The following is a 26,998-nucleotide window of genomic DNA, read 5'->3' as shown; positions in this document are numbered from 1 at the left end:
GGACTTTTACTTTCAAGTTTGACCCAAATGTGACTAGAATCTGAAATTTTAATAATGAATCAGGTCGGATTCGGGTAACCTGAAATTTTGACACCACAAATCAAAAATGTTGCATTTCCCGAACCTAACCTGATCCATCCATACTGAAAATTTCAGATTTAGGGCAGGTTAAGGTCAAACCTGAAAGAGTAAGTTCAGATTTGGGTCGAACAAGTTCAATGAAGTTCAAAAATTTCAGTTTCAGGTGAAGTTCAGGCTCGGATTGAAATCCGGTTCGGGACAATCTGCATTGAAATAGTAAATATTAGCTTGTTGCAGACGACAAGCATATGACCAGTATTCTTATCGGTTCTATTAATTCCATCAATGAAAGTATTTTTAATCTGTCGATTTCAAATCTTGTACTTCAATTTCTTTAACATGCATTTTACTATGTAAAGGACCATATATTACCCAAAGCTTGTCATTATTTTTGTCGTAGTTATTAATAATAGAAGAATAGCCGTATGTGACAGGTTTGGCATATTAAGTGGTATTTTGTTATAGTATAACAGTTCAGTATAATAAATGTTATTGGTCGGGTCGATAGTCGCTTTTTACATTAATATTCTTCTATAAGTCCACAAAAACCTCAAAAGTGGAATAGGTGATGCAGTTGAGATCCCAGCTAACTTCTAAAACATCTGATATCAGTTTTGGTAAATAATTTATTCATCGTGGATATTAGGAATAATATTGAAGATGGATTGACCTTGGATTGTAGAGTAGTCGACGAGTTGAATCATTGTAAGGATCGTCGTCATAATTGGTGGGTGTGTCATTGAATGGATTGTAGTCAAAATTGTTATACGCTCCGTTAGATCTTCCGGATCCCTCAGAACCTGAAACAGTAAGTTCAATAATGACGCCGACTGATTTCACAAAAAGAAACTCTTCCTCACCAAATTGACGAGTTACTCGAACTACGGAAACTGGATCGCTACTTAAAGATTCAATAATTGTATCTAAAGGGTTCACGGGTAACGATCTACTATGCACAATTCCGATGATGAAAAGAAGCACAATGAAATTTCGTTTCATTTTCACTTGAAAATATTACGGGCGACCGAAATCAATTCAGTTTATTAAGATTTTATTCAACGACTGAAGGAATAGCGTCAAGATTAGATTCTTTTATACGTTGCTACCGGATCCATTCAAAACTGGATTTACCCAATGGTTTTTTATAAAACGATTTAACATTTCCTATACAAATGTACATTGACTGAATTAACATCATAATCTAAGACCCGAACGGTAGTTATAACAACGAATGCACCTTATATTTAACTGGTACAATTTGGAGTTCACAGCTAAGGGTGTGCTAAGAGAAACTTTGGCTTCGTCCAATGCCTGGAAATTATATTAACCTTCGACTTGCAGTTGCAGAAGAGAAAAGGTGAAAGGTTTCAGCAAACTATTACCTATAAACTGAAAGATTATTTTAAATTGCTCGCGGGTACGACGAAGTTGGACCGAATATAGCACAAAATTGATGATATTGAAAATCTAATCGATCGACTTTGTACCACAAAAAGTTCTCGAGAAGAACTACTGAAGATTTGCTGACACTGACAATTAACCGGTTTTCGTTTCATTTTTTCTTGCAGAAAAACGTAATTGTTAAAAACTTTCAAAAACCATATTTTGGCCAGAAGCAATTTATCTAATTCCCTTGACTGAAAGTCAGGGTCTTACTGCAGAAAATCTCTTAAATTGTCCGTGACGATAGCATATGATTTTTTGAAAATGTTCAACATTGCAATTTGTAAAAACGAATCGTTGAGATTGAGTTCGTAGATGAATCACATTGGAGCAGAATGGAATTTTATGAATAATCTCTTTCCCGTTACCTCGTTGGTCGTTGCATAATATCGAGAAAAAATAGCATCTAGATGGAGCTAAATTCGAGCTAAAGAGTTTTCTAGCATAAGCTGGGTTTTGACGATTCATCTATTTATGAAAAGACTTAAAATAGATTCGATGAAGTCGAACGGTCTGAGAATGATTCTCGAAATTGAATGATTCAGAAAGTAGAGTAGAATGAATATGTAAAGAGAGTAAATCACGGTTTGCGGTACCTTTACTAAGTATTCAAAAATATGTTGAATTATTTTTAATAAAAGTAACCTGGCCCACCCAAGTGGTGGGCCTAGTTTTTTATTTGCCAATTTTTTTACTAGCTGTGATGTAGTCAGCGAAATCATCTTTTAGGTTTTTAAGGCACAAACAGAAAAAAATTGAATCTCGTCTTGTAACAAAAATACTTGCAAAAAGCTCCAACAATCTAATAAAATTGACTTTGGAGCCACGACAAAGGGACTAGTCGAACTTTTTCTGCATTATAATTTGTTTTCCTAATAGAATTTACTGCAATTACGGAACATTCAAAAGGTTTTCACCTGCAAGTCCGGTATCATGAAATCTGGTGCAAATCCAGAAAACTTGAAAAAAAATTTCACGTAAGCTTATTCAGTCAATGGTCTTAGTCGGAATATACGTCTTCAGGTTTACGTTGATCAGATTTACGTGAAGTGTCAGCAAACACCGGAAAATGCTGATCTGTAACTGTTGGAAACTTTGGTTTGAACCAACGAGGAACAAAATTTCTGAGGTTCGTACAGGGAATAAATAATTTCGGTGTATCGATCTAACAACAGCTGGTTTTGAATCAGCTGGTGTCTATTTCATTGTAAGTACGACATGCATTTATCGTTGGTTACCCGTCACACACACACGCATATAAAGAGAATATCAAGATAAACACAAAGTAAACAATAGCTACAATGTTTACCAGCTGATACAAAGCCAACTGTTGCTAGATCGGCACACCCGCACACCGAAATTATTTATTCTATGTAGATGGGCAATATGGACCTAATGCAGAGAGATGCTAATATGACGTCATATTAGCAACTCTCTGACGTAATGATCTAAGAGTTATTCATAAAAGAGTTCTTGAGTGCTTGTTTGATAACACGATAGCCTCGCCGATAACTTGAGTAAATCTGGACCAATTTTGGAAACTTTGGTTTTATTCGACGAGAAATAACATTTTTAGGTTGGATGGTCAATGTCAATGTCGCAAAAAAAAGTTGTTTTGCTTATTTTCTTGGTCGGATATTGGACTTTGGTATTTCTGAAGCAATTTTCGAAATTTTTGTTTTCTTCATTGAAGAATCAAATTCATGAACTCACTTCCTGTGGTGTTATTTCCTAACTTATAGATTACCTTAGATGTTATTGTTTATTTTTGCAATCGTTCAATGAGTTCAACGCGTTTTGACTTATGTCTTCTAAGTCATCAAGAGGGATTCTTCTGAAAAACAGAAGACCGAAATTGGACGCATTTTCTATTGGAATTTTTTATATGTGCTCAGTAAGGTATTCGACCCGAGAACCCAAAACCACTTTCAAAAAAATTCTTCGAAGCTTTTGTGGCTGGTAAGAGGTCATCAAAAACCGAAAACCTGCACTTTTCTTACAAAAATTTCTCCAGTTACACGAGCCGTGCACGGTCGTGTGGGGTGTCATTAGAAAGGTATCAAATATGACTCCATTGAATAAGATTCATTTGTTAACTGTGGCTATGTTTTATATTTTACTTCTCATTTTTTTGGGAATGTAGCTTTCTTTGACACCCGATTTTCCATCAGTAGATAACAATCACTTTTGTAAACTTTCTAACGCTAAGTCAATTGAAAAATTTACTGCTCTCTTGTGTAAGAGGCTAGCGGAAACAACTGAAGATAGTCCGTCCACTCTGGCTTTTGGACCGCCGCTAGTTCTCGAGGTCGAAACAGCGTTTTTTCTCAATTCATTCACTTAACGTGAGTCCTGGGTAAGGGAGGAGCGTCTAAACTCTGTTTGTTCCTATTTTATTTTATTTTGATTTTTAGCTTCATTTGATAGGCATTTCAGCTGTGGAATGAAGATGAGGAACGCCAGCTCGCTGTGATTCACTTCAGGTTATACTCTTCACTGAGTATATAGAAGTAAAGGACGGATAAGCTTAGTCCAACCACTAATGAATCACTAACGGAAGTCGAACAATTTTGCGAATCATTCATACAATCCATTCACACATTGTCGCAAAATTGTTCATTCCACGAACGAGAAGGAAAATGTAAGTCACAGAAGAGTAATTCTCGTCTTTATCCGAATCTACCAGATCTACTCTAAGATAAGCTTTTTAACAGATTGTGATATTGTGATTTTCACGTACAAGTGGACTATCCATGTACCTTGGTCATTAAATTCGACTGTAGACTACAGTAGGAACCGAATAAAAGTTTTATTTTTATAGAAATGTAGGGACTATTTTTGAGAAATTTTTTGAGAATTATTTGATTATTTCTTTAAATTTCTCAAACTTTTACAATTTTTAGCCCCGTACGAAGTACTGGGGGCTTATAAGATTAATATGCCGTTTGTAACACGTGGAATTGGAAGCAGACAGTAAGGGAAAAGCATTTGGTTATGTTCATAGATGACGAATCCGCAATAAAAAAATGTCCGTCCGTCCGTCCGTCCGTCCGTCTGTGACCCCTCTAGCTTGAGCAAATCACAACCTTTTTTCAAAATTCTTTTTTTCGCCGATTGGTATCGACAAAAGTAAGGTCAAGTTCGAAAATGGGCATGGTAGGGTCGGCCCTTCCAGAGCTAGGGCCCTATAGGTGTTTTTCAGTCTTTCGACGATATCTACCGAAATACGCACGCAATAGCTGCTTGTGATATATCAAATGAAAGGTATTGACGAGTAGAACAAAGTTGCTGAACATTGTTTTTGGATAAGATGCAACGTGGGCTTGTTGGGAGGGCTCAAAGGTCGTTACTCGGCCCTAAGTGTTTTTTGCACGTAAATCGAGTAAATCTCATCCGATTTTGCTAGATTTAGTTTTATATGGAAGGTAATTGAATACCGCAAATAACGTGGCAAAAAAAGTTTCAAATTTGGGCCCTTGGACTAAGGCCGCTACTCGGCCCTAAGTGTTTTTTGCACATAAATCGAGTAAATCTCATCCGATTTTGCTAGATTTTGTTTCATTTGAGAGATAGTTGAATGCCGAACAGAATGATGGCAAAAAAAGTTTCAAATTTGGGCCCTTGGACTAAGGCCGCTACTCGGCCCTAAGTGTTTTTTGCACATAAATCGAGTAAATCTCATCCGATTTTGCTAGTTTTTGTTTCATTTGAGAGATAATTAAATACCCAATAGAAAGTTGGCAAAAAATTTTGGGTTTCTAAAATAATGTCGTAAATTGTTGGTTTTATTTGAGAGGTACTTCGTACGGGCTTTCGTAATTGCGCTATGCGCAATTTTAAAAATGAACACTTTCAGTAAATTTGACCATGCCCAACTTGACTTGCATTTTGGTAACAGACGCATTAGAGGGTTGTAGACGTATTAGGGTTCCGGGCGTATTACGGCTACGAACGTATTATGGTTACGGACGTAATAGGATTACGGGTCGTACGGGGCTAAGTCGCAGCAAACGCTCCGACTGTTCTGATGCCTTGTTTGTCTGTCTGCACATAAAATTACATTGTTAAACTACGTTTTAAGTTTTAAAAAATTTGATAAATTTTTGAGAAATATGAGAATTTTGAGAAATCCGATTTCTCAAAAATAGTCCCTGTAGAAATGTATGAGAATGGTTTAGCAAAAATGTCCTACGCAGGACAGTAGGACAAGTAGAACGAATTTTCAAAATGTAGGACAAAGTAGGAAAGTAGGACACTGTGGGAGCAATGACTTCCAGTCAAGGGAATAATTGAAATTTTGTATCCGGTTTCATCAACTACTAAAAAAACGGTGGAAAATTGATGAATTCTAACAACCCCGATCGATGCAAAACCATAATATTGTTTCAAAAGTTTTATTAGATAATTTTGAGATTTTAATTGAATTTTGTCTGTTATAATCAATGATTTTTAAATCTAAAAAAAAACAATCTACCATCGAATACATATATATATATAGAGATAATATAATTGTGTGAATCGTATGCATTATTCTAACCAACTGTAAAATATTGTAAAGTTAGTTGAGTTGAGTTTCTACACACACAAAAAAAAAAGAAATTTAAAAAAACAAAAACAAAATTGTCCATAAAAATAAAATTCAAAAATTTCTTTCAAAAACAAAAAATTTGGTTGCTGACTTCTGCGTTACTGTAAATATATATTCGTTTGGAAGTGAAAAACGATCACAAGATCAAAATAAAAATAATTTCTTTTTAGCCCCAGAATATTTCGTTTATTTTGAATTTTTTGTTTTTTATATTTACCGACTGGTTAGGATTAATTTAGTTTAATTTTCGCTATTTCACTAATTTCTCTTCTCTTTTTTTTTGGAATAATACTATTTTTATTTAGTACCTTTTGCGTTTATGGTTGCTTTTCTCTCCCTCTCTCTCTCTCTCATTCTCTTTGTGCTAATCAATTTAAACATCCTGTATTGCTGAACGATTATTATTATTAGCTGCTTCGGCCGAAGTGCTGATCGCATTCGATCCCGTTGTTCCTGTGGCGGTAGCACCACTAGGAATCGCTGCAACTGTTTCTGGAACGGAATTATTGTTAGCCGGCAATTGAGTTGTGCCAGCCATTGCCACTTGATATGATGGAGGCGGTTGTTGTTTCAAGCTCTGTGCAATGGCCTCATCATAATCAGGTAACAGTGTGGTGTAGTCTCTTTCCTATATGTCCCCAAAAAAAAAAGAGTTTTCTTTCAGTCCGTACATCGAGTTTCGTTATTGAAAACACTCACCTGACGAGTCGACACATCTGGTATTATGTACGGTAGCATCGATCGTAGATTGTGCTGTCGCATCGCCAAATATTTGTAGCAGCGCCAGACAATGCCGATGATATAGGCCTTAAACATAACAACGCAAACGAATGCCAGTAGCACGACAATGCTCAGCATTTGCGGACTCATTTTTAGCAATTCCTCTCGCCATGGTAAGCGATGACTTTCGTGGATTAAACGGTGAACGGAGCGTAGGTAGCACAGGTAGCCGGCGGCGGTTAGTCTGGAGAGTGGTGTAATTCCAGTTAAGTCGAGACGCAACAGGAAATTTAAGTGGAAACTTACGTTGTGATGGCAAAATCGAACAGCTGGACACAGAAATAGGGCAGCAAATGAGATGGTTTCCCCTTCACTGCACCGTAGATCATCAGCAATGTTATTCCTATCATGCAAACACACACCAAACCACCCATATCAATGTTGTCTGTATGGGAAAGTCGAAGAAAAAAAAATTAATTATTTGTGTTGCTGCAGCTCGCACCTTGCAACAACTTACGATAGTTCAAGGAATGATCTCGATAAGCATATGGTGGGTCAATTTTGCTCAATGGAGTGGGCAAAATTGGCGCTTCCATATCCACAGAATCATCAAATCCACCGTGCTCAAGGTTGCGAATCATTTCCGGATTCCGTATGATAACGGCCAGCAGACCCAGCACCATTACATTTAACAACTGAAACACGGAAAGGGCAAGGATCAGTTTACCGGTGATCCGTTGAATATAGAAATGGGAAAACGTACCAGATGCCATAGGCCGATTATTATTGTTGCCGTACGGACATGCATGCCGAACATACACGTCCACTCTTTATTTCTGGCTGGCCCCATTTTGATGCCAATGCGAAACATTTCCGATTCTACAAAGAGTGAAAATTATCGACGTCTGTGTATCAGTTAATAATGCTGAACAAACACAATGTGCGCTGTTGAAAAGTGGTGTACGTAAAAGTTTATCACCAGAGATGACTAATTAAAAAAAAATTGAATTTTGTTCGAAAAATATTTTCCAAAAGGTCGCAGTGTTGCAAAATATTTTTGTAAATAAAATGCTGATAAAATCAACTGATATTCGCAGCGTGTGTTCGCTGCAAATGGTAAAGCGAATCTTACCAACTTGTACAGTCGTCGAGTTTTGTTTGGACGAAGGCTTTTAGTTTGTTTTTTTCTCCGATGAAATAATATTATGTTGAAATACGTCAAAATATATTTTCGTTTGACATGACAATAGCGTCCATTTTGGAATTTTCAGATGGTGTACGTTCACTTTCTATTAAATAGGGGAGACGAGGGTGTATGGCAAAGTAGTGAAGGTAATGTAAATGCGCAGTTACGCACGGATCCCCTACTTTCAGTTGAATTTAGTTTTATTTCGTTTTGTTGCAATAGGTTTCTTCCATCGTACGGTAAAAACGAATTTTGACAGGCCGAAAACAACCGACCGTCATCCACAGAAGCAAACATAACCGCAACTTAAACCAATTTGTTCGTTAAAACTTCAAAGTGAGGTTGTGTTGGCTTCTCTGTGGATGACGATTGACATTTTGAACGACCTTGGAAAAAACCTATTGCAAACATATTGTTGCGTTGCAGTAAGTAGTGAGGTGAATTCCATTCCATACAAACTTAGCAGGTTGAGATAGTCAAAGTTCTGAAAGAATAGATTTTATAAACAGATAGTGTGAAAAATCCAAGGCTGTATACTTTGGGGAGGTCACGCAGATGCAGATACGCGGGTTACACACCACGTTTCATACAAAAAATTCACCACGCCATACAAATTCAATTTTGGTGAATTTGTTTGTATGGAAAAGGTGTGTTCCCGCGTATCTAATAAAATGGCGATTTGCGTGACCTCCCCAAAGTATACAGCCTTGTGAAAAATCAACTTAAGGTATAAAATATTTTTCTCGAAAATTCAGAATTTTGTTTTTGTTAAGTTCCATTTTACATCATAAACTTCGCAGCCTTTGACGCAATTGTGTGACACCGCCTTCGTGATCAACTCATAGTTATCTTAACCTGTTCTTTCAGAACCTTGGAGATAGTCACAAGAAAAGAGGATAATGAGATTTTGTATTACCTTCAGAGTTTATATACTTTGTTACTCTGGTGTTTCCAGAGTAGAGAGGCGAGATGGTGACGTGCATTCAAAGTGCATTCAGTCGAGGTATGCCTCCAAATAAATTTCTAAAAATCGAGAATTCAGTTTTGGATTTTTAGAAATTTATTTGGAGGCATTCCTCGACTATTTAAGTAAAGTCCAGGGTGCCGAAATTTGACAAGCCGCAATTAATTTCAATGTGCTAATCGGCAAAAAGTACATGGGCCCCCAATCATGTTTAAAAATGACACCGCCGCCATGTCATCTCACGAGTCTATGGTACAAACAACTGATTTTAATGCAAATACGCAGCTACTTTCAGGTGAATCCGTTCTGTTAGAACCATATTGAATTCGTTTACGTCAAGTTGCAGCTAGCGAAAATAAATTCATCTGAAAATCGGGATCAGTAATTTCTCTGATCCTTTGAGGATTTATTACTGCGCTACTGTTAAGTCGATCTGTAAATATATCGAATTTCACATGAGTGAAATCTAGACTTGGTGCATAACAATCCGCACTTATCATCCTCAGTGTTTAAATACACTTTGAGTGTATCTGGTGATTATGTGAATTCCTGTATCACAGAGAAACCAAGTGTGGACAAGACTGTAAACTTTATGAAGGTCACGCAGATAAAGCCAATGAAAGTATAAACCAGGTATGGTCTGTTCATACAAACCGGAGGACATAGCGATTTCATTCAAACAAACTCACCTCTCACGAGAGGTGGGTTTGTTTAAATGAAATCGTTATGTCCTCCGCTCCATACAAAGTTTGACATTCGACCATACCTTTTGTTGACGTTGATTGGATAAAGCAACGTGGGGACACATCACTTTTGACGTTAATTCAGCAGATTTTCATTAAAAACACCTCACATGATGATTCTTGAAAACTACTTTTCAAAACAAAGTCCTTTCTGGATATGTAAACATCTTACACCATTTGATGGGTAGCTGTAGGATATTTTCAAATGAAATGAAGTGTTCAGCGGGTTTTTTCCATATCACAAAAACCTTTCTTCTAAGCTACTAGAAAATCTTGGTACATACTTTTCGCTGCATTTTATTATGAAAACTGAAATCGTTTGGAAATCACAGCAGGGCGTATGTACCAAAATCTTTTTTTGCTATAACTGCCCGAGTGATTGACGTAACCTACTAAAGGCCGAGGTCTTCAAGGTTCTGAAAGAACAGGTTAAGACACTCACGACGGCGGGTGAAACTCAGAAGTATCTTAACTTGTTCTTTCAGAACCTTGTAGGTCTTAGCCTTTAGTCACTTACTCTGGACGCTCTGGACAGTGTCTAAGGAAAAGTGAACGCAGCCACTTGCTATCGCACACACACCACCGAAACCACCTCTTGCACCACACACACACACACACCTCTTGCTGAAAAATGACACCTCTTGAAGAATTGTACCAAACTGTCACATGCGTCACATCGTCCAACGAAAAAGCTAAATAAATTCCCTTGCTGGGTGTCAACGTTTTTTGTGGCCAAAAAAAGCGCACATTTATTACACAAAAGTATTCAGTTCCTCAATATGGTTTTGACGAAGGAATACCGCATCTGCATGCCACTCACTGTCGAAGAGGTTTCAGAAAACCATTCCATCCAAATGCATTTAAATTAAAAAATTGTTTTTGCATTTTGTCACACACACAGTACCGCATTGGTCAACTTTATATGATAGCCCGGCACAGTTTGGAACAGTCCTGTGATGGTGAGGGTGTCGAAACAGTAGAAAATAAAGAGTGCGAAGATCCCGAACATGGAACCGGACAGTTTACAGAGAAACGTATCCATTTATCATGGTGGGTGCTGTTACATACGTTGTATCCTTGAGTGCCGCAAATAATAATCGGATTTTTTTCAGTCGTCTACCCTACTGGATTCAAGCAGTCTGTCCCAAAGTGTTTTATATTACCGAAAAGGCATGGAATTACTATCCATTTACAATAACTGAGTACACGGTACGGGTGTGAGGAATGATTCTGTACCGAACCGGTTGAAGAAAACCTTTTGTTTCGTCTCGTTTCAGTGTTCCTTTATACCAAAGTTCCACATCAACATTCAAACAAAGTACGAAAACAACAAGGGTACAACCGAAAACGTGAGTAGATTAGCGAGACTCTTCAGCTTTGTTCCCTGGATTTGACTGTTGTCATACCTAATTCTAGTGCTTGGATCTACCTCCGGAAAAGCTGAGTGAAAGAACAGTTGACCATCTTGATATTGCATTCGACGATCTATCCAGTACCAAGCACTACAAAGTGGAAGAAGATCCAAAGATATTCAAGTCAGCAAGAACCGGTTAGTAGCATTTCTTGTTTCGGTCCTTTCAGTTGATCTAGCTGATATCGGTAGAAAATTTAGAAGAGTAGTTGAGGTTTTTGAGTAGGGCTCGGAACAGGTCAAGTTAGCCTAAAACTGAACTGAAAATCTGTGAGCCTCTGATTCAATCAATTTTGACCTGACCTGAATTTTGGTGAAACAGACCGTGGTCGACCTTGGACCTTCGACCTTTATTTTCGACATTTTTTTTAATTTGAACAGAGTGACTGGACTAGCCAATCAGCTTCCCCGTTGGCCCTCCACTATATTCATTCATTTATTCCAGGACGTGGACCATTAATCGAGGGTTGGAGAGACGACCAACCGATCATGTGTTCGTACAAATTGGTCAATGCATCGTTTGAGGTGTGGGGATTTCAAACGCGTGTCGAAGACTTCATACAGAAATGCATTCGAGACATTCTTTTACTGGGACATCGGCAGGCATTCGCTTGGATAGACAGCTGGTACGATATGACCATTGAAGATGTGCGAGCTTATGAGAAACAAACACAGGCCGAAACCAACAGCAAAGTGGTACCGAATACGGTGACCGATTGTGATGAATGTGAGAATGATACATTTGAGGATTGTATCGAGGATGCGACGGAAGCTAAGTAGTGGGAAACATTGCGTTGGGTTAGAGAGATTTGAAACTTTTAGATATTTAAATGATATTTGTGCACGCGCTCTTTATGTCTACAATAAATGGTAATTTACCAAAATGGAACGGAGTGTTTATAATGTCCAGTCAACTGAAGTGAATAATGTGAGTCACGCGATGACAATTTGTCAGGAGTTTAGTGATTCGTCTACCGATTCCACGCTGCGACAGCGAAAATTGGCTGTGTATAGATGCCTTCGAAGAGTATCTCTCAAGAGACACTATTCACACGCCCTGCGAAAATCTCTTGAATAACCTGAGGCAGTCAGGAAAAATCGCATTTTTCACATTTATGTTTGGGCGCAAACTCAATATTTTGACGAGTTGGAAGCCGGACTCGCATCCTGTTACAAAATTTTGAACTTCCTAGAAGCTGTAAGTGTTACAATTGCTTATGACTCTCTCTTAAAGTCATTCAAGCATTTTGTCTAACTCTGACTAAGTCACAGACTCAACCGGGTTGGAATCTGATTTTTAAACCGAAAAATATTTTAAGGGATCGAACTGAGACTTTATACGGTCATGTCGTATTTCTAGTCCGAAATCTTAGTCATAATAATGGGCAACAATTTGAAAACAAAAATGTTGTGGCATCGTGCGTTGGATACCGACCACGCTTTCGTTGCTTGCAATGATGTCTCTGGTTCCACTGCAGCCACTGCACAAAAAACTGTAAAAAGTAATAACGGAAGAGTTATTGGTGAGGTCAAGTAACCACTCCATAGGTCTCCGGTATCGTAGTAGACATGTATAAGTAATTTTTCTCTTTCTTTGAACTCACTGCTCCCTAGATATACCTGCACAAATAACTGTCCCGTTTCCATTAATTTTAAACTTTTTGTGAAGCGGAACCAAAGACATCACTGGGACCAACCGATGCATGTTTTATACTCAGGACACCGAGACATATCCAACCTGTGTTACCGGTCACATTCTATCGCAGCTATACTGGCAATAGCCACTGGTAATAGGGTTAGTATGTCACGATGACGTTTTTCAATCACACCTTCCTCTCCTCTAGTCACACAAGAACCGACCTTACTTTATAGACGGCTTCATAGAATTTGAGATCGCTTTGAGCGAATTAGAAACATTTTTTTTTCCTTTCTTATGGAGCACCCAAATTTATTAATTTTACGTTTCGGTTTTCGGTACAATACTTCAAACAACTAATGTCGAACATACATCTTAGTGTTAGCACATTGCTCCTACCTTCAAGCATTTTAACAATTTTAGCAAACTCTGCTGCTTTCAAAACAAAATAATAAAATTTTAATTCTTCTAAATTTGGCAACTCCCTCAGTACATTGAAAAGTTCGGTATGATAAAAATTACTACAATCGGCAAACGACAACTTCCTCAATTGTTTTAACATTTTCCAGGGAATAGCACTCTGATCGAATCTACAGCAGTTCAAATGTAATGCACGCAAATTCCCCATCTTCGATAGGATATCAAAAACTTGAACCTGACCTTCACACATGCAACAAACTTTGACCGTTTCTAGCAATTTTGGTGCCTGCAAAAGGGCAATGTTCAGACTGTATTCTAATGATGAGAAAGTAACCGTTAACTTCTTTAATTTTGCTAGACCGGAAAAGTCCGAAAAGTACGAAAACCCGTTATAGTTCCAACCTTTAAAATTTAGATTCTCCAATTCATTGCAACTCTTACCGATTGTATGTAAAAGATCGCTGGTGCAGGATGCTACTGAGACTTTGAGAGCTCTTAAGCGTCTATGGCGGCCGATGAATGCGGACAAAAGGTCGCTGCTTTCATTTGCACTATAGACATCAGAATGACGAAAAGTGAATCGATCCAGATTAGGGAAGGTGTTGCTCAGAATTGCACCGCAACCGGTCGAACTCACGATTATCAATTCAATCAATGAATCACAATTGAGCTCTAAAGTTGTAGCATCTATAACGAGGTGACAACCAACAATGACCAGTGTCAGAAGGCGTTGAAAGATTGGTTTTAGTTTCACGCTCAGGCATTCAATACTCCGGATGTCTTCAATTCTGAGATCATTTAACGAGATGTCGTCGCAATACTTTGCTACCAAATTCGCTACAGTCTCGTCGCAGCTTATCAAAAGCGTGGAAAGGTGCGGTCCGAAATTCTTCAAAATTCGTTCAACATCCTCCGCATTTTCATAACATATCGACTGGGTGCCCGATTTGAATCGGTATTGGCATCGATCTTCGTCCATGTAGCTGTGATCGCAACAATAGTGATTTCTTTCAATACTGAATCCCTTCGGAAACACACGCTGGGTTATTTGTTGAAAACGTGTACAAGTTTCTGCCAGTGAACACAGATCCGTCGGAGTCAATGAATCGCTGGAAAATATTTGTAGAAGACAATCTTCGTTCATGTGGTGGAGATACGTCCCTGTAGTATTCGTTAGTTCGATTGGCAACGCTGCATTGACATTCGTCTGAAACAGGAAATTTTTTTAATCGTCATGGAGTTGTAACGCCAGAAAATCTATTTTCTCTAACCTGATCTACGGTTGATAAAGGAGACGGCATATCTTCGAACCCCTCAATAATTTCTTTCTTTTATTTCTTCTTTTACAAAAACACGCTAACTGGACAAGCACAAATCTTCACAATTTTTCTCACAGAAATGGACGAGAGTGAGCACACCATAATCTCTCGATGAACAAACGATCAGTGAGAACAATGATTTTGGAATTAAATCGATGTAAACGAAAAAAGACGTGCGGGAAATCAATGTTTCTTTCATTCAATAGAATATTAAAGAATATAATTAAAGGAATTAAAGTGTATATATAACAGAAAAGAGCGGAATGCCATTTTTCAGAAGCAATTGGACGACATTAGCAACTGCATGAAATACCATGGGGTGCTTCGTCAATGAATGCTTGAATGTTTGACTTAAAACTAAGGCTCGGAACGGGTTCGGGTTGACCTGATCAGTTCAGGTTATGACCCGAACCGGTCTTAGACCCGAACCGGAACTAAGACGTCGGGTTCAACCCGAACTTGACCCGAACCTAAATTTTCGATTTCGGGTTCCAACCGAACCCGACCCGAACCCGAAGTTATTCAACCCGTACTTGACCCGAACCCAAATTTCCATTTCGGGTTTGACCCGAACCTGACCTGAACCCGAGATCTTCAAATAAATCAGGTCCGGTTCGGGTGACCCGAAAATTTTACACTAAAAAATGCCAAAAATTTCGGGTTAACCCGAACCGGACCTGATTTATTTGAAGATCTCGGGTTCAGGTCAGGTTCGGGTCAAACCCGAAATGGAAATTTGGGTTCGGGTCAAGTACGGGTTGAATAACTTCGGGTTCGGGTCGGGTTCGGTTGGAACCCGAAATCGAAAATTTAGGTTCGGGTCAAGCTCGGGTTGAACCCGAAGTCTTAGTTCCGGTTCGGGTCAAGATCAGGTTCGGGTTCCGGTCTGACCGAACCCGACCCGTTCCGAGCCTTACTTAAAACTCTGAATTTGTTCAACCTGCCATTCACCGTTTCATGACGCGACATAATCAGTGCATGTTGTTCACAATTTTGTCGATTTTTTAGTATAAAATGAGGATCTTTATACCCTTTGTCAGCCATAGCTCGCTCACCAGTCTGCAAAGATGGTACAAAGACCTCCCGCGCTAATTTTAAGTCACTATAGAGGCCACAAGGATAACCGCCATGCGTCCGTACCATGTCTCCGGTTTGAATGTTTATCCCTATTTCGTATCGTAGGCCGGCTGCACGAAATTTGTGGCTGTAATGCTCCGGATTGAAGGGCTTCGGCTCATCGATTTTGAAAACCACGCCACATAGGCAACGGTAAAAATATCGAATGTCCTATTTAATTTACAATGTGAACTTTTAGGAGTAATGTGGACGATTCGTTCGGAGATTTAAGTGTAAACCGAAGGAAAATTTCATATGAAATTTCGTACGGTTTTCATTTCTCTCTAACACATTGAAATTTTAACGATTTTCACATGCGTTGTAAAGGTCTCGATTTTACTATTGATTTCGTTGCAGCGCTGCATAAGACCATAGCATCTGATACAAGCAGTAGAACAGATTTTCCAAGAGGGGCACGAGAACAGAATTAAAAAGGAGGCCTCCACGACGCAATAGTCTAAAATTCTCATATGTGACAGTTAAAAAAAATCTGTTCTTGTGCCTGTTATTGGAGTGCGTTGCTTTGGCTTGTTTGACAGTGGGAAATGTGAAGCAAAAATCGAAAATATTTTGATATTTTCATTATTTCACAAAGGGTCAGCACTAAGAGAAGTATCTGACAATCCACGCGTTTAGTCACAGCTCTGCTACTAGCATGAACACTGAATTGACAAGTGTCAAATTTGGAGGCTTTAGTGATACGAGCTACCGCTTAAGATTGTTTGTATTGAACTGTAACGGTTCATAGATGACGCAGCTTCGCCTCGAACTATTTACCATTTCTCGAATATAAAATACCCTTACAGTTCTTGCAGTATAAATAACTATTTTCTAACGCGTAGATACGACGCAGCGTTTGATTTGTGTTTGACAGTTCCAATTTTGAATTTTCAGCGGACTTCAAATATAATTCTGGTATAAGAATAGTCTTTGAAGACTACATATTCTTTTTGATGAAAGAGGGGCACCACATTCAAATAAAGAACCTTTCACGTATATCTAGACTGAAGATTCTGCAGTACCCTTCCAGTTGAAAGAATTAAAATAAATTACAATAATATTGAAAAAAATGGTCTAAAAAGTGATTTTCTTGGTCCATTCCCGCAGCTTCCTAAACCCCTTTGCACTGTTCCTTCCTTACGTACGGACCTCTTAAAACTGTGAACGAGAAGAAAAAATTTCCCACAATATAGCTTCACATCGTCTTCAATATCGTCTCAAATTGTAAAGGAAAATAGCAATAAATTTATCAGTTCGCATCCAAATATGATGGATGATGAACAACAACCAGCTAATTTAAATATTAGCTTGTGTAATTATTATATCGTGTATGTTTATGTATCACATTTTTGTGTGTATCTTCAGTTAAGTGAGTTTGTCTATTCAACCAGTCAAATTCAAAAGCTTGAAGCACCAAGTTGATAAATAGTAATTATGTCTTAAGCGCCGTGAATGTTTACGTGATAAAAAAAAATTATTGAAATTCTGTTAAAGCAAAAGTTAATTGAAAAAGATAAAAACGAACAGCGGGTTGTGGGTCGGAACGAGACCGCTAGTTTTTTGTGCGTTTTTTTATGGTAATATAAGAATAGCAAATTGTATCAAAGAGCATAGCGATTTTATGACCAAAAACATGATAAGATACCATCCGATTGGCGTACTTCTTTTCGGATTATTTACTAACAATAGGTGAGTTAAGTATGGTTTCCACACAACAAAAAGTACTCCGTTAGAGAGCCATGGTATAGTGAGCTGTCAAGTAAACAAAAACCAAAAATTGAAAAAATTAAATTCTGCCGCTCACATCACACTGAGTACTTTTTTGGTAAGTGGGAATCTAGCCTTAGTGGAAACCGATTTTTTTTGCATATGCCATTGTATTTCACCAACCTGACGTAGGTAATAAATTCAGCAGTTCGTTGTGTGACTTAACTTAGTTATTACGGAAAATTCTGTCACAGTAACGAAAAGCTTTGATAAAAGTTTACGTAAAAAGAACGTTACACGATGTGGGTGGTACATCTAGTGACAAAAACACCACCATTTCGCAACTTGTTGCATAAACAATTATTAATCAGTGACCAAAAGCTGTTACTAATTTAACTTAGGAAGAGAAAATGTGCCTAAAGTACTGCGGTTACTTTCTCAGAATTTTAAAGAGGTCCATCAGTTTTCAGAGTCAGACAAAAGCTTTTTGCGGCTACAAACATCCAAATCAATTATTTGAACCGAAATCATGAAGAATTTCGTAGTCGTGTTGTGTTGGTGTACATTCATTCAGTTCAAAATTTAAAGTAAATATTTTTGTGGTTAATTACGGTATGTATGCCATGCTGAGCATATATGTATGTACAATCACACATTTATTCGAATTCTCTAATTTTTGTGACAAACGTATCTTCTTCGTAGATATCTCACATGTTTTTTTTTTGCTTTTGATTGCGCCGGGTTTAGTTGTAAAAAGGCCGATAAGCGAAATTTTAAAGAGACACCTGATTAGGGAGACTGATTAAATTTGAAAATTCCACTTTTATGTCCCCGAGAAATGAAAATGGTGAATGTGCAACCATGTTTATCGACTTCATTTCAAAAAAACAAAAACAATGAATCACATTTTGCTCGTCTAACTTGACTGTATAGTTGCAAAAATCGATTCTGTAGCACACACGCAGCAGACTACCTGACTGTGAATTTTGATAAGGAAAGTTTCATTCTAAAAGCGTCTACACAATATAATGCAGTACAACCACAAATATTTGCCTACCTCTTCCATAAATTATATTCCGCAAAAAACCACTTAATAACATGAATATATTGTCTCTCCGCACGGTGTATATGATGTGAAACTTTTCGTTTAATATTTTAATTGTTATCATGTCACCAAAAAGCGAAATAGAAACGAAACAAAAAATAAACTTTTTCGTTTGTTCAATTAATTAAGAAAGAAGTGGCTAAAATTAGACGTATGAATTAATTAGCTGGAATATAAATTTAGACTTTTTTCTCCTATGAAATGAGATAATGATTTGTTCGCGGACGTAAGTGTTGATTAAGACGGACCGCTGCCCATTTTTTTTTTGCAAATCATCCAAGATCAAAGAGTATACCGACAATTTTGTATTTCGAAAACTTGAGTCATTTTCTCACCTCAGCTGAAACTTCGGGAGCCTTTGTTGGGAAAAACGATGTGCTGACCTCGGGAAAAAAGTTGGAAGTTTCATTTTACCTGCTGACTTATGGCCCTGGAACAGCACCCCCAAAATGAAACTTCCAGTTTTTCTTTCCTAGGTGAACAAATAACTGCTTCACTGGAGAACTTGGCCTTTATTCATTCATCCATTATAAGTTAGACAAGATTAGTGTAAAACTAGTTGGATTCATAGCATTCTCGCTTCCAAGCTGAGGTATAAACTACGCTAGCAAATACTGAGACAGATGCTATTTACTATTGGTTACCAATTGAACGAAATAGTCGCCAATAGAAGGCAATATTACGCCAATAGAGACACCAATAGAAGTAGATAGGACAGAGTCTGCTCGAGTAGTTTCCAAGGCTGTAAACTTTGGCGAGGTCACGGTCACGCAGATACAGATATGCGGGTGACACCAATGAAAGTATAAATCAGGTATGGTCTGTTCATACAAACCGGAGGACATAGCGATTTCATATAAACAAACTCACCTCTCCTCTCATGGGAGGTGAGTTTGTTTATATGAAATCGCTATGTCCTCCGCTACATACAAAGTTTGACATTCGACCATACCTGTTTGACATTCGACCATACCTTGTGTTGACGTTCATTGGGTGACACACCACAGTTCACGATAAAATGGCGGATTTCATACAAAAATTTACCTCCTGTGACGATTCTCGTCACTGTGACTATGTGGTGAATTTTTTGTATATGTAAAATCTTCAAAAGTGGTGCGTTCCCGCGTATCTAATAAAAGGGCGATCTGCGTGACCTCCCCAAAGTTTACAGCCTCGGTAGTTTCCCCTCGTTCCAAGCACTAACATCGAAAACATTTGGAGTCTACTCCACCCTTCACACTAACATAGACTCCGAATAGCTGTTGAAATCACAATATGCTCTGTGCAATGACATAATAGTGGGATAGACAGGCATTCTATGTAAATATTTTGTTCAAGCGCTGAAGCAAAAGCAAATACGAAATATTCAGTAGTGTGTGTGAGTACCTTAAATTTATGGTACTTACGTATTTTCGTACATATTTTGAAATGTGGGCGCGAAGGAAATTTGCATTTTCACTCTTTCTTCGAAATTGGTTTAAAGCATTTCTGTCTTCTAAAATTAAATATTTATCGAACTGAAATTTATATTTCATGTAAACAATCTCTCACTGTCCCCAAAATTGAACTAGTTTTGTGATTTTCTCCTTTTCGATCGAATAATGTTTTAGTAGAAATCTTGACGATCGGAGAATTCAATCAGTTGGCTGAATTTATTTCACGTTCAGTAGTCACGCATAATAAAAGTGTCAGCATCGCCAGTATTAAAATTTCGGGACATTTCTTTTTAAAAATTAAAAAATGTGTTGGAAAATTGTGTAATGAGGTAGTGACCAGTTTGTGCGAAATTGATAGTTGCAGCTAATAAAAGAATTTTTGTTTAAAGTGGTTCAAGTTAATTTCGAAAAGTCTGCAACAGTTTCACCAAATTGTCAAAATTAAGTGGAATGTGTAAGTGTGTGTGTCTCAAATGTATATTACACAAAGTTTACTTTTGCTTCACGATTTCGTCTACGTAATTCCTGTCTATCCCACTATTATGTCATTGGCTCTGTGTTTCTTTTGTAAAGACTGATGACTTGTTTTGGATGTTTGAGTTGAAACAAACAATACAAACAAAATTAAGCTCTAATTATTGAAGTCTCTAAATTTGACATTTGGTAATTCAGTGCTAATGCTAGGAGCTAGTGCTATGACACAACTCATGCATTTTTTTGCTTGTATGCGTGAAATAGACTTCAAACTTATGTGGCCATGCTTTTGAGTGTTCATGCTTGGAGATATGCTATGTTTGATTGCAATACCACTACATGGTATCACTTGAGTTCGCCTAGTGCTTGTCTGTTGTCTTTAAAATCGAAACGAAGACCTTCTCTCGATTGTCGAATGAATTTACTCCAATAATGATTGATTTGATTTTATTTGAAAGAATTTTAGTTTCTGGCAGCGACTACTTTCGGTAAAACGTTCTCCCACATTTTCCTAGATTTTTTCACTTTTTTTAATTTTAGCAAAACAAAAATTGTAAAAATTTGAAAGAAAATGTGGGTCCAGCAGTACAACACAATTAGAAAAATGTGGGTAAATTCGGGAAAATGTGGAAAATCGATTTCCCAAAAATAGTCCCTGGTTCCTGCATACTGTAAAGATAGGAGAAAATTTCCGTTCTGCGATGTGAGCCCATTTAAAATATGCTTCAGAACATTAAGCACTAAATTATAGTGTCAAAATGAGCCATTCAAATTTTAAAGAAATTAGTCGACTGTGCAAGTACTGTACTTGAGACCCTGAATGTGTTACAATTGGCTGAAATATTCACTAAGATTAACTAATAATGAATAGATAAACGAATTTTACGATTATGCTAATTGTAATCGTATACACATGTTTCGTGATGTTCTCGTCCATTTATTTTGTATTAGAGGTAAATATCGAGGTAATAATAACTCAAGTTTATTATTGCACCACTTATCAGTGAGTTGTTGTTCGCATTTCGTTTTTCTTAACAACGAAAATGAGATACTTGAACGATATGGTTTGTGTTGCTTGAAATGAAAGAGCTTTAATATTTACGGTCAACATTAAAATGTGAGACACTGCTTGTGACTTTTGAGTCGCAAAAACGATGTTCTCCGTCAACAATAAACATATTTTGCTAATTAGTTTTTTTTTGCGGAATATTTTTTTGTTTTTTTTTTAGGCATATGGACTAGGTGTTCCCTTATTAAGTTACGACAAAATTTGAGATTTTTACCATCTGCCCCATGCGAAAGTTGACCACTACATAGCAATTTGTCCCCTACGAAAATGATCCATTACATGAGGACTATTTTCGGTTCTTTGTTTTCATTTTCCTATATGGAAATCAACCTTCGCATGGGACAGCTAGTAAAAAAGAACTCTGTCGTGTGTTTGTGAGCAACTCGCTTCGGCACCTGTTTTTCGAGAATTGTAGTTGAAAGCCCCGCTTTCGGCTCGGATATACAAGCTCTACACTTGTCGAAAAGACAGTTACCGAAGCTTGTTGCTCAAAAACATACTTGTTGTGAGTCTGTTTTTATCACAAAATTGTTACCTCATTTAATGAATTACTTATTCTGGATGTTGTATTGCTTCGGACACACCGATCGTTAGACTAATTTTTTTTTGAAATTGAAGAGTGCAAAGTATGAGAAATCGAATTGAAATTTGGAAATAAAATTTTTGTTGTACGCGCCCTAATGAGATTCGAACCCGAGACCTCTTGCGTATGAAGCAAGCGGTCAACGATCTGAACCACCGGACCACCAGTCTCATTGGGGCGCGTACAACAAAAATTAATGAATTACTTTCGCAGTATCCGATGTAACCCACTATTCTTTCCCTTTAGATTATTTACATTCGCTGCGATTACCGTTGAAATACCTATTGATCATGGAATATGCCAGAATTGGACAGAAGCAGTTGAGGCAAATGCTGGAAACTGTTCATATTCGTTACACACCCTACACTGCTTCGGTGGAATGTCGAACATTGATTTACAGTGAATATAACAACTGACCTTAAGTCAAAAAAAAAACCGAACCAAATTTGTGCTAATTTTTACAGTTCTAATTCACACAAATTGAAAGCGACAACAGAGCTAATTCTGTGCGGATGGCCCAAATCGAATTTTGATGCTCCAACAATTTTGAAGCATTTCCCTCGACTGAAGGTGCTGAGAATTGAGCATAGTAATTTGACGCATATAAATAATGATTTTCCAGAATTGGTCCACTTAGAGGTACGGTATGACACAAATATTTTAAACGATGGGTAAAAGGGAAGATAATTAAGTTTAAATAAATAAAAATTTCTTGTTCGATTGACATCGCATTGTCACCTGAATAGGTATTTCTGATAAATTAGCATTAAATGCGTCAATAATTTGGTAAAGGTCACTGTTCGATGAGATCGACCAATACTCTCTATTGGATCGACATTATTAATTTACTAATTTGCTGATTGCAAACATTTTAATTGGCTGCTGCTGTTGCAAACATTTTAACCTGTCTCAGACGGCGAGTATATTATTTCAAATCTTGTACTTCAATTTGTTTAACATGTATTTTACCTACTACCTAGAGCTTGTTATTATCTTTGTTGTCGTTATCGATAACAGATGAATAGCCGTATATGACAGGTTAAGCTAAACCATCAGAACAATCGTTGAAAATTGCAGAAATGAATGAAAATATAGATTTTTACGTTCTGAAGGTAGAGAGCTACATAGGCTTGCAACAATAATGAAATACTAAAATAAACAATCTAGGTTGTCAATTGTTAAACAAATTTTGTGTGGAATACTTGACAAACCACAACCACTCCAAAAACTTAAAGCATTTCGAATTTCACTTTTCTCTCCCTTTACCGTTATAAAATCGAAATTGGTACCAACTTGATGAAAGTATGAGTAATATGAAACAAAAATAATGCGAACGTTCCGACAAAGCCATTGGCCGTTAAAGTATAGTTTCCACTTAAAAAGAGGCTGTAAACTTGGGGAGGTCACGCAGATCGCCATTTTATTAGATACGCGGGAACACACCACTTCTGATGATTTTACATGTAAAAATAATTCACCACATCATCAAGGCGACGATAATCATCACAGGAGGTGAATTTTTGTATGAAATCGGCCATTTTATCATCAACTCTGGTGTGTCACCCGCGTATCTGTATCTGCGTGACCTCCACAAAGTTTACAGCCTTGCTCCGTTTAGCCTCCGTCTACATGACAGTTGTAAAATAGAACAAAAGAACTGTCACGCAAACGGAGTGGAAATTGAATTTATTTCAATTTTTTACTCCGTTTACGTGACAGTTCCTTTGTTCTATTTTACAACTGTCATGTAAACGGAGGCTAAACGGAGTGCACTTTTTTAGTGGAAACTATACTTAATTACCATCCGTATCATAAAGCTAGGCATGTCGTTGACGAAGTGGACTTCTGTTCAATGAACGTCAACACAAGGTATGGTCGAATGTCAAACTTTGTATGGAGCGGAGGACATCAAGACTGTCAATTTATTAGATACACGAGAACATACCACTTCCGATGATTTTTCATATAAAAAAATTCACCACATCATCACGGCGAATCATCACAGGAGGTGAATTTTTGTATGAAATTTGCCGTTTTATCATCCAACTGTGGTGTGTCACCCGCGTATGTGTATCTGCTCCACTTCGGGCGCCACGGGGATTTGCCCATTTGGCCCATATGGAAAAGGCGGCACTGGGACCTCCCCAAGTTTACAGCCTTGGAGGACACAGCGAATTCATATAAAGAAACTCACCTCTCATGAAAGGTGAATTTGTCCTGCGGTTTTATGAATAGACCATATACTCTATACTTTCATTGCTTCTGTTCACATACATTATGCACTTTTTGGTGACCTGGAACGCTTTAGAGATGGACAAGGAAAGTCGAAATGTATTTTCTCTCGTGCTCCTTGTCCCCTCTTCCGAACAACTTTCATCGTAAAAGAGGCTGTGTCTTTTACACAAAATGAGCAAAGTCATCGCCATCATTATCACAAAAATCTTGTGATGAATGTTTGCTGTGAAATTATTTAATTTGACCGTATCCAACGTCTTGTTTTCGATGTTTCTCGTGATTAATAAATTGATATGATAAGTGATGGTCAGCTACTGGTTGAATGACAATATTTCATTGTTCATGTGAATTTGGCTAGAAAAACTCAACTTGACGTTCCATAAAAGTTTAAGAGATGAATCGGGCGAAATTTAGCCAATACTTGGCTGATCGGTTGACTATACTGTAGTTTGCATTAGAGATGAGCGGGCCGCCCGAAATACATCGGCCCGACCCGACCCGACCCGGCCCGATCGGGTTCGGGTCCGGGTTTTGAAAATTCAAGACCCGGCCCGACTTAGAAATACAAATTTAAATTAAGCCAATAAAAGCCTATAAAGCATGAAACAATAACTTATTTTATTATTTTACTTAGCGTATAAGATTATTGCAAAGCTTTTATGCGTAGAAAATGATTTTTCATTAAATTTCTTATAGTAAAAAAAAGTCGGGTCACGTCGGGCCGATGATTTTTTCGGGTCGGGTTGGGTCGGGCCGCGAAGAGAAAAGTCTCGGGTCGGGTCGGGCTCGGGTTCAAAAAATTGGATCGGGCCGGGTCGGGTTGGGTATTGAAAAAACGTCGGCCCGCTCATCTCTAGTTTGCATAAGAAACTAAGTTTCTAATGCAGACATATTTTACCATCGCAAATTCGTTTCTCCTATTCGTTCGCAGAGCGTCAACATATCATGGACAAAGTTGGGCTACACACGACCGACTTTATTCAAAAAGCTGACCGCCCTAAAATTCGTAGATTTGCGTTGGAACAAGCTCGACCATATGGAAGGTCCATTGATATTGCCGCATAAATTCGAAAGTCTCTATTTAGCTGGTATAACAATTTGGTCATAAAATTTCCCAAGGAAAAGGTAAAATTATTAACTTAAGATCAATAGGCAATCCATGGAACTGTACCAGAAACTTAAAGTGGTTGCTAAATCAAACGAAGGGGGAACATGTGACCGATCGTAATTTACTGCAATGCACGGATTTAAAGTATGGAAGCAGACCGTTGCTAACGGTTATGCAATATAAACAGGTATGCGTTTGAATCGATCGTTGAATGACTGATCTTGGGAGTATTTTATTTCATTTATTGTTACATAGCACATCAAAGAAGCATGCTACAACAGCACTGAGTTACGCAACTGTTCGTGCACCGTGTCTTATATTCTCTTGGAAAGTGATGGAACGTCTTTCAAACCAATGTATTCGATAAATTGCAGTCGTTTGAACTTCAATCGGCTCCCGTCGTTTATTCCCGAAAATACTACTAGATTTCATGCCACTGATAACAAGGTATCACGCGACAATTACTCAAGAGTCATATCACTGTTAATAAAACCAATAAAAAATTTTCATAAAAGATTACCAGTTTGGAGCCGTTAAAGAGTACGTACAAGCATGTCCGCGACATAAACTTAGACTATAATCTCATCCAGTCGATTGACATCCTGGAATCGGATCGAGGCTCCGACGATTGGTTGCAAACATTTCAGATGTTCAGCTTGAAGGGCAACAAACTGACGAAAGTAAAATTCCGGCCACTTTTTCATTGCTGTAAATCGAAGGAACTCCAAATTGTTCTTGAGTAATTTGTTTCCTTGCCACTGCTAACAAAGGTTCAGAGCTCGGTTTTGAGAAAATTTCGTTTACAGTGGACGACAGTGAAATTTGGACATAAGTTTGCTTCAGCTGCTTTTCCAGCTGGTCCACTCACACACAGAAAACTGCTCATTACGTCTTTATACAGTTTTACCACTACTTAATAGTTCACCCGTGTGTAAAGACATATAAGTACTTTTGTCTGTATGACTGGACCAGCTGAAAAATAGCTGAAGCTGATTCATCTCGTCAATATCATTGTCGTCGACTGTAAATTAAGATCTGGAAATTTAGTACCAGAAGAGCTCCCAGCTCTCGCAACTCAAATGGCGAGTTTACTATTTTTATGAATTAAAAATCCTCGGAGGATAAGTTCGAATGTGTTGCTGGTATTAAAGTTTCAAACAATTTGTAGCGATCAGCTGAGAGAGCAAAGTGAACGTTTTGGAGTTCTCGCACCCATCTGGGTCCGTTTTCAATCATTCATTCTGATTTTCCCTTCCAGCTTCCCGTGTACGTCGTAGACCATGCACTCGAACGTAACGGTCACGGCGACTTATATTTAAGTCAAAATCCGTGGCGTTGTGATTGCATATTCACATTGCGTTTCCAAGATCTGTTACAGAAGTATCAGGACATCATCAAGGATTCAGAAAACGTTACCTGCAAGTACATCGAAGGCGATCCTAATTTTGGCGTTAAAGTTTTGGCGCTGAAGCGAACGGACGTTTGTAAATTTCCCGACGAACCGAAAATCAAGCCGTGGGATTTGTTGAATGGAGTTCTGGGATCGTTGATTCTATTGGTGATGGGGAAATTGGGATACGACTACTATCATTACAGAAAATCGGGCAGACTGCCATGGATTGTGACAAAGTTACCGTAGAGATGTAAAATAATT

General features: G+C 37.9%; 4 protein-coding genes and 1 long non-coding RNA gene across 5 annotated transcripts; 2 read left to right on the top strand and 3 right to left on the bottom strand.

Moving 5' to 3' along the window:
• Positions 1 to 689: 689 nt before the first annotated feature.
• LOC119085215 lies at positions 690 to 1,162 on the bottom strand. Its single transcript, XR_005089255.1, has 2 exons — positions 942 to 1,162; positions 690 to 881 (listed from the first exon to the last, which is right to left on the bottom strand). It is a non-coding gene; the product is annotated as an uncharacterized LOC119085215 (long non-coding RNA).
• Positions 1,163 to 6,263: 5,101 nt separating this feature from the next.
• Positions 6,264 to 8,119, bottom strand: LOC119085212 (lysosomal-associated transmembrane protein 4B). Its single transcript, XM_037195523.1, has 6 exons — positions 7,965 to 8,119; positions 7,596 to 7,711; positions 7,350 to 7,527; positions 7,139 to 7,277; positions 6,812 to 7,076; positions 6,264 to 6,740 (listed from the first exon to the last, which is right to left on the bottom strand). Exons 2-6 carry the CDS (start codon positions 7,701 to 7,703, stop codon positions 6,486 to 6,488), a joined length of 945 nt encoding a protein of 314 aa, XP_037051418.1. The 5' UTR covers positions 7,704 to 7,711; positions 7,965 to 8,119; the 3' UTR covers positions 6,264 to 6,485.
• A 2,256-nt stretch (positions 8,120 to 10,375) lies between these two features.
• LOC119085213 (cytoplasmic phosphatidylinositol transfer protein 1) lies at positions 10,376 to 12,025 on the top strand. Its single transcript, XM_037195524.1, has 6 exons — positions 10,376 to 10,555; positions 10,627 to 10,775; positions 10,838 to 10,934; positions 11,003 to 11,074; positions 11,142 to 11,274; positions 11,582 to 12,025. Exons 1-6 carry the CDS (start codon positions 10,505 to 10,507, stop codon positions 11,914 to 11,916), a joined length of 837 nt encoding a protein of 278 aa, XP_037051419.1. The 5' UTR covers positions 10,376 to 10,504; the 3' UTR covers positions 11,917 to 12,025.
• Positions 12,026 to 13,063: 1,038 nt separating this feature from the next.
• LOC119085211 lies at positions 13,064 to 14,649 on the bottom strand. The gene is made up of 2 exons (XM_037195522.1): positions 14,464 to 14,649; positions 13,064 to 14,399 (listed from the first exon to the last, which is right to left on the bottom strand). Exons 1-2 carry the CDS (start codon positions 14,491 to 14,493, stop codon positions 13,068 to 13,070), a joined length of 1,362 nt encoding a protein of 453 aa, XP_037051417.1. The 5' UTR covers positions 14,494 to 14,649; the 3' UTR covers positions 13,064 to 13,067.
• A 2,349-nt stretch (positions 14,650 to 16,998) lies between these two features.
• Positions 16,999 to 26,988, top strand: LOC119085209 (protein singed wings 2). Its single transcript, XM_037195521.1, has 8 exons — positions 16,999 to 17,316; positions 22,248 to 22,400; positions 22,466 to 22,640; positions 25,168 to 25,324; positions 25,389 to 25,531; positions 25,600 to 25,791; positions 25,860 to 26,024; positions 26,603 to 26,988. Exons 1-8 carry the CDS (start codon positions 17,249 to 17,251, stop codon positions 26,981 to 26,983), a joined length of 1,434 nt encoding a protein of 477 aa, XP_037051416.1. The 5' UTR covers positions 16,999 to 17,248; the 3' UTR covers positions 26,984 to 26,988.
• The last annotated feature ends 10 nt before the right edge of the window (positions 26,989 to 26,998 follow it).

This window comes from Bradysia coprophila, unplaced genomic scaffold (genome assembly GCF_014529535.1).
Source record: "Bradysia coprophila strain Holo2 unplaced genomic scaffold, BU_Bcop_v1 contig_94, whole genome shotgun sequence".
Classification (NCBI taxonomy): Eukaryota; Metazoa; Arthropoda; class Insecta; order Diptera; family Sciaridae; genus Bradysia; species Bradysia coprophila.
Note: the sequence above shows the minus strand (reverse complement) of the source record. Positions and strands in the feature narration are given on the sequence as shown.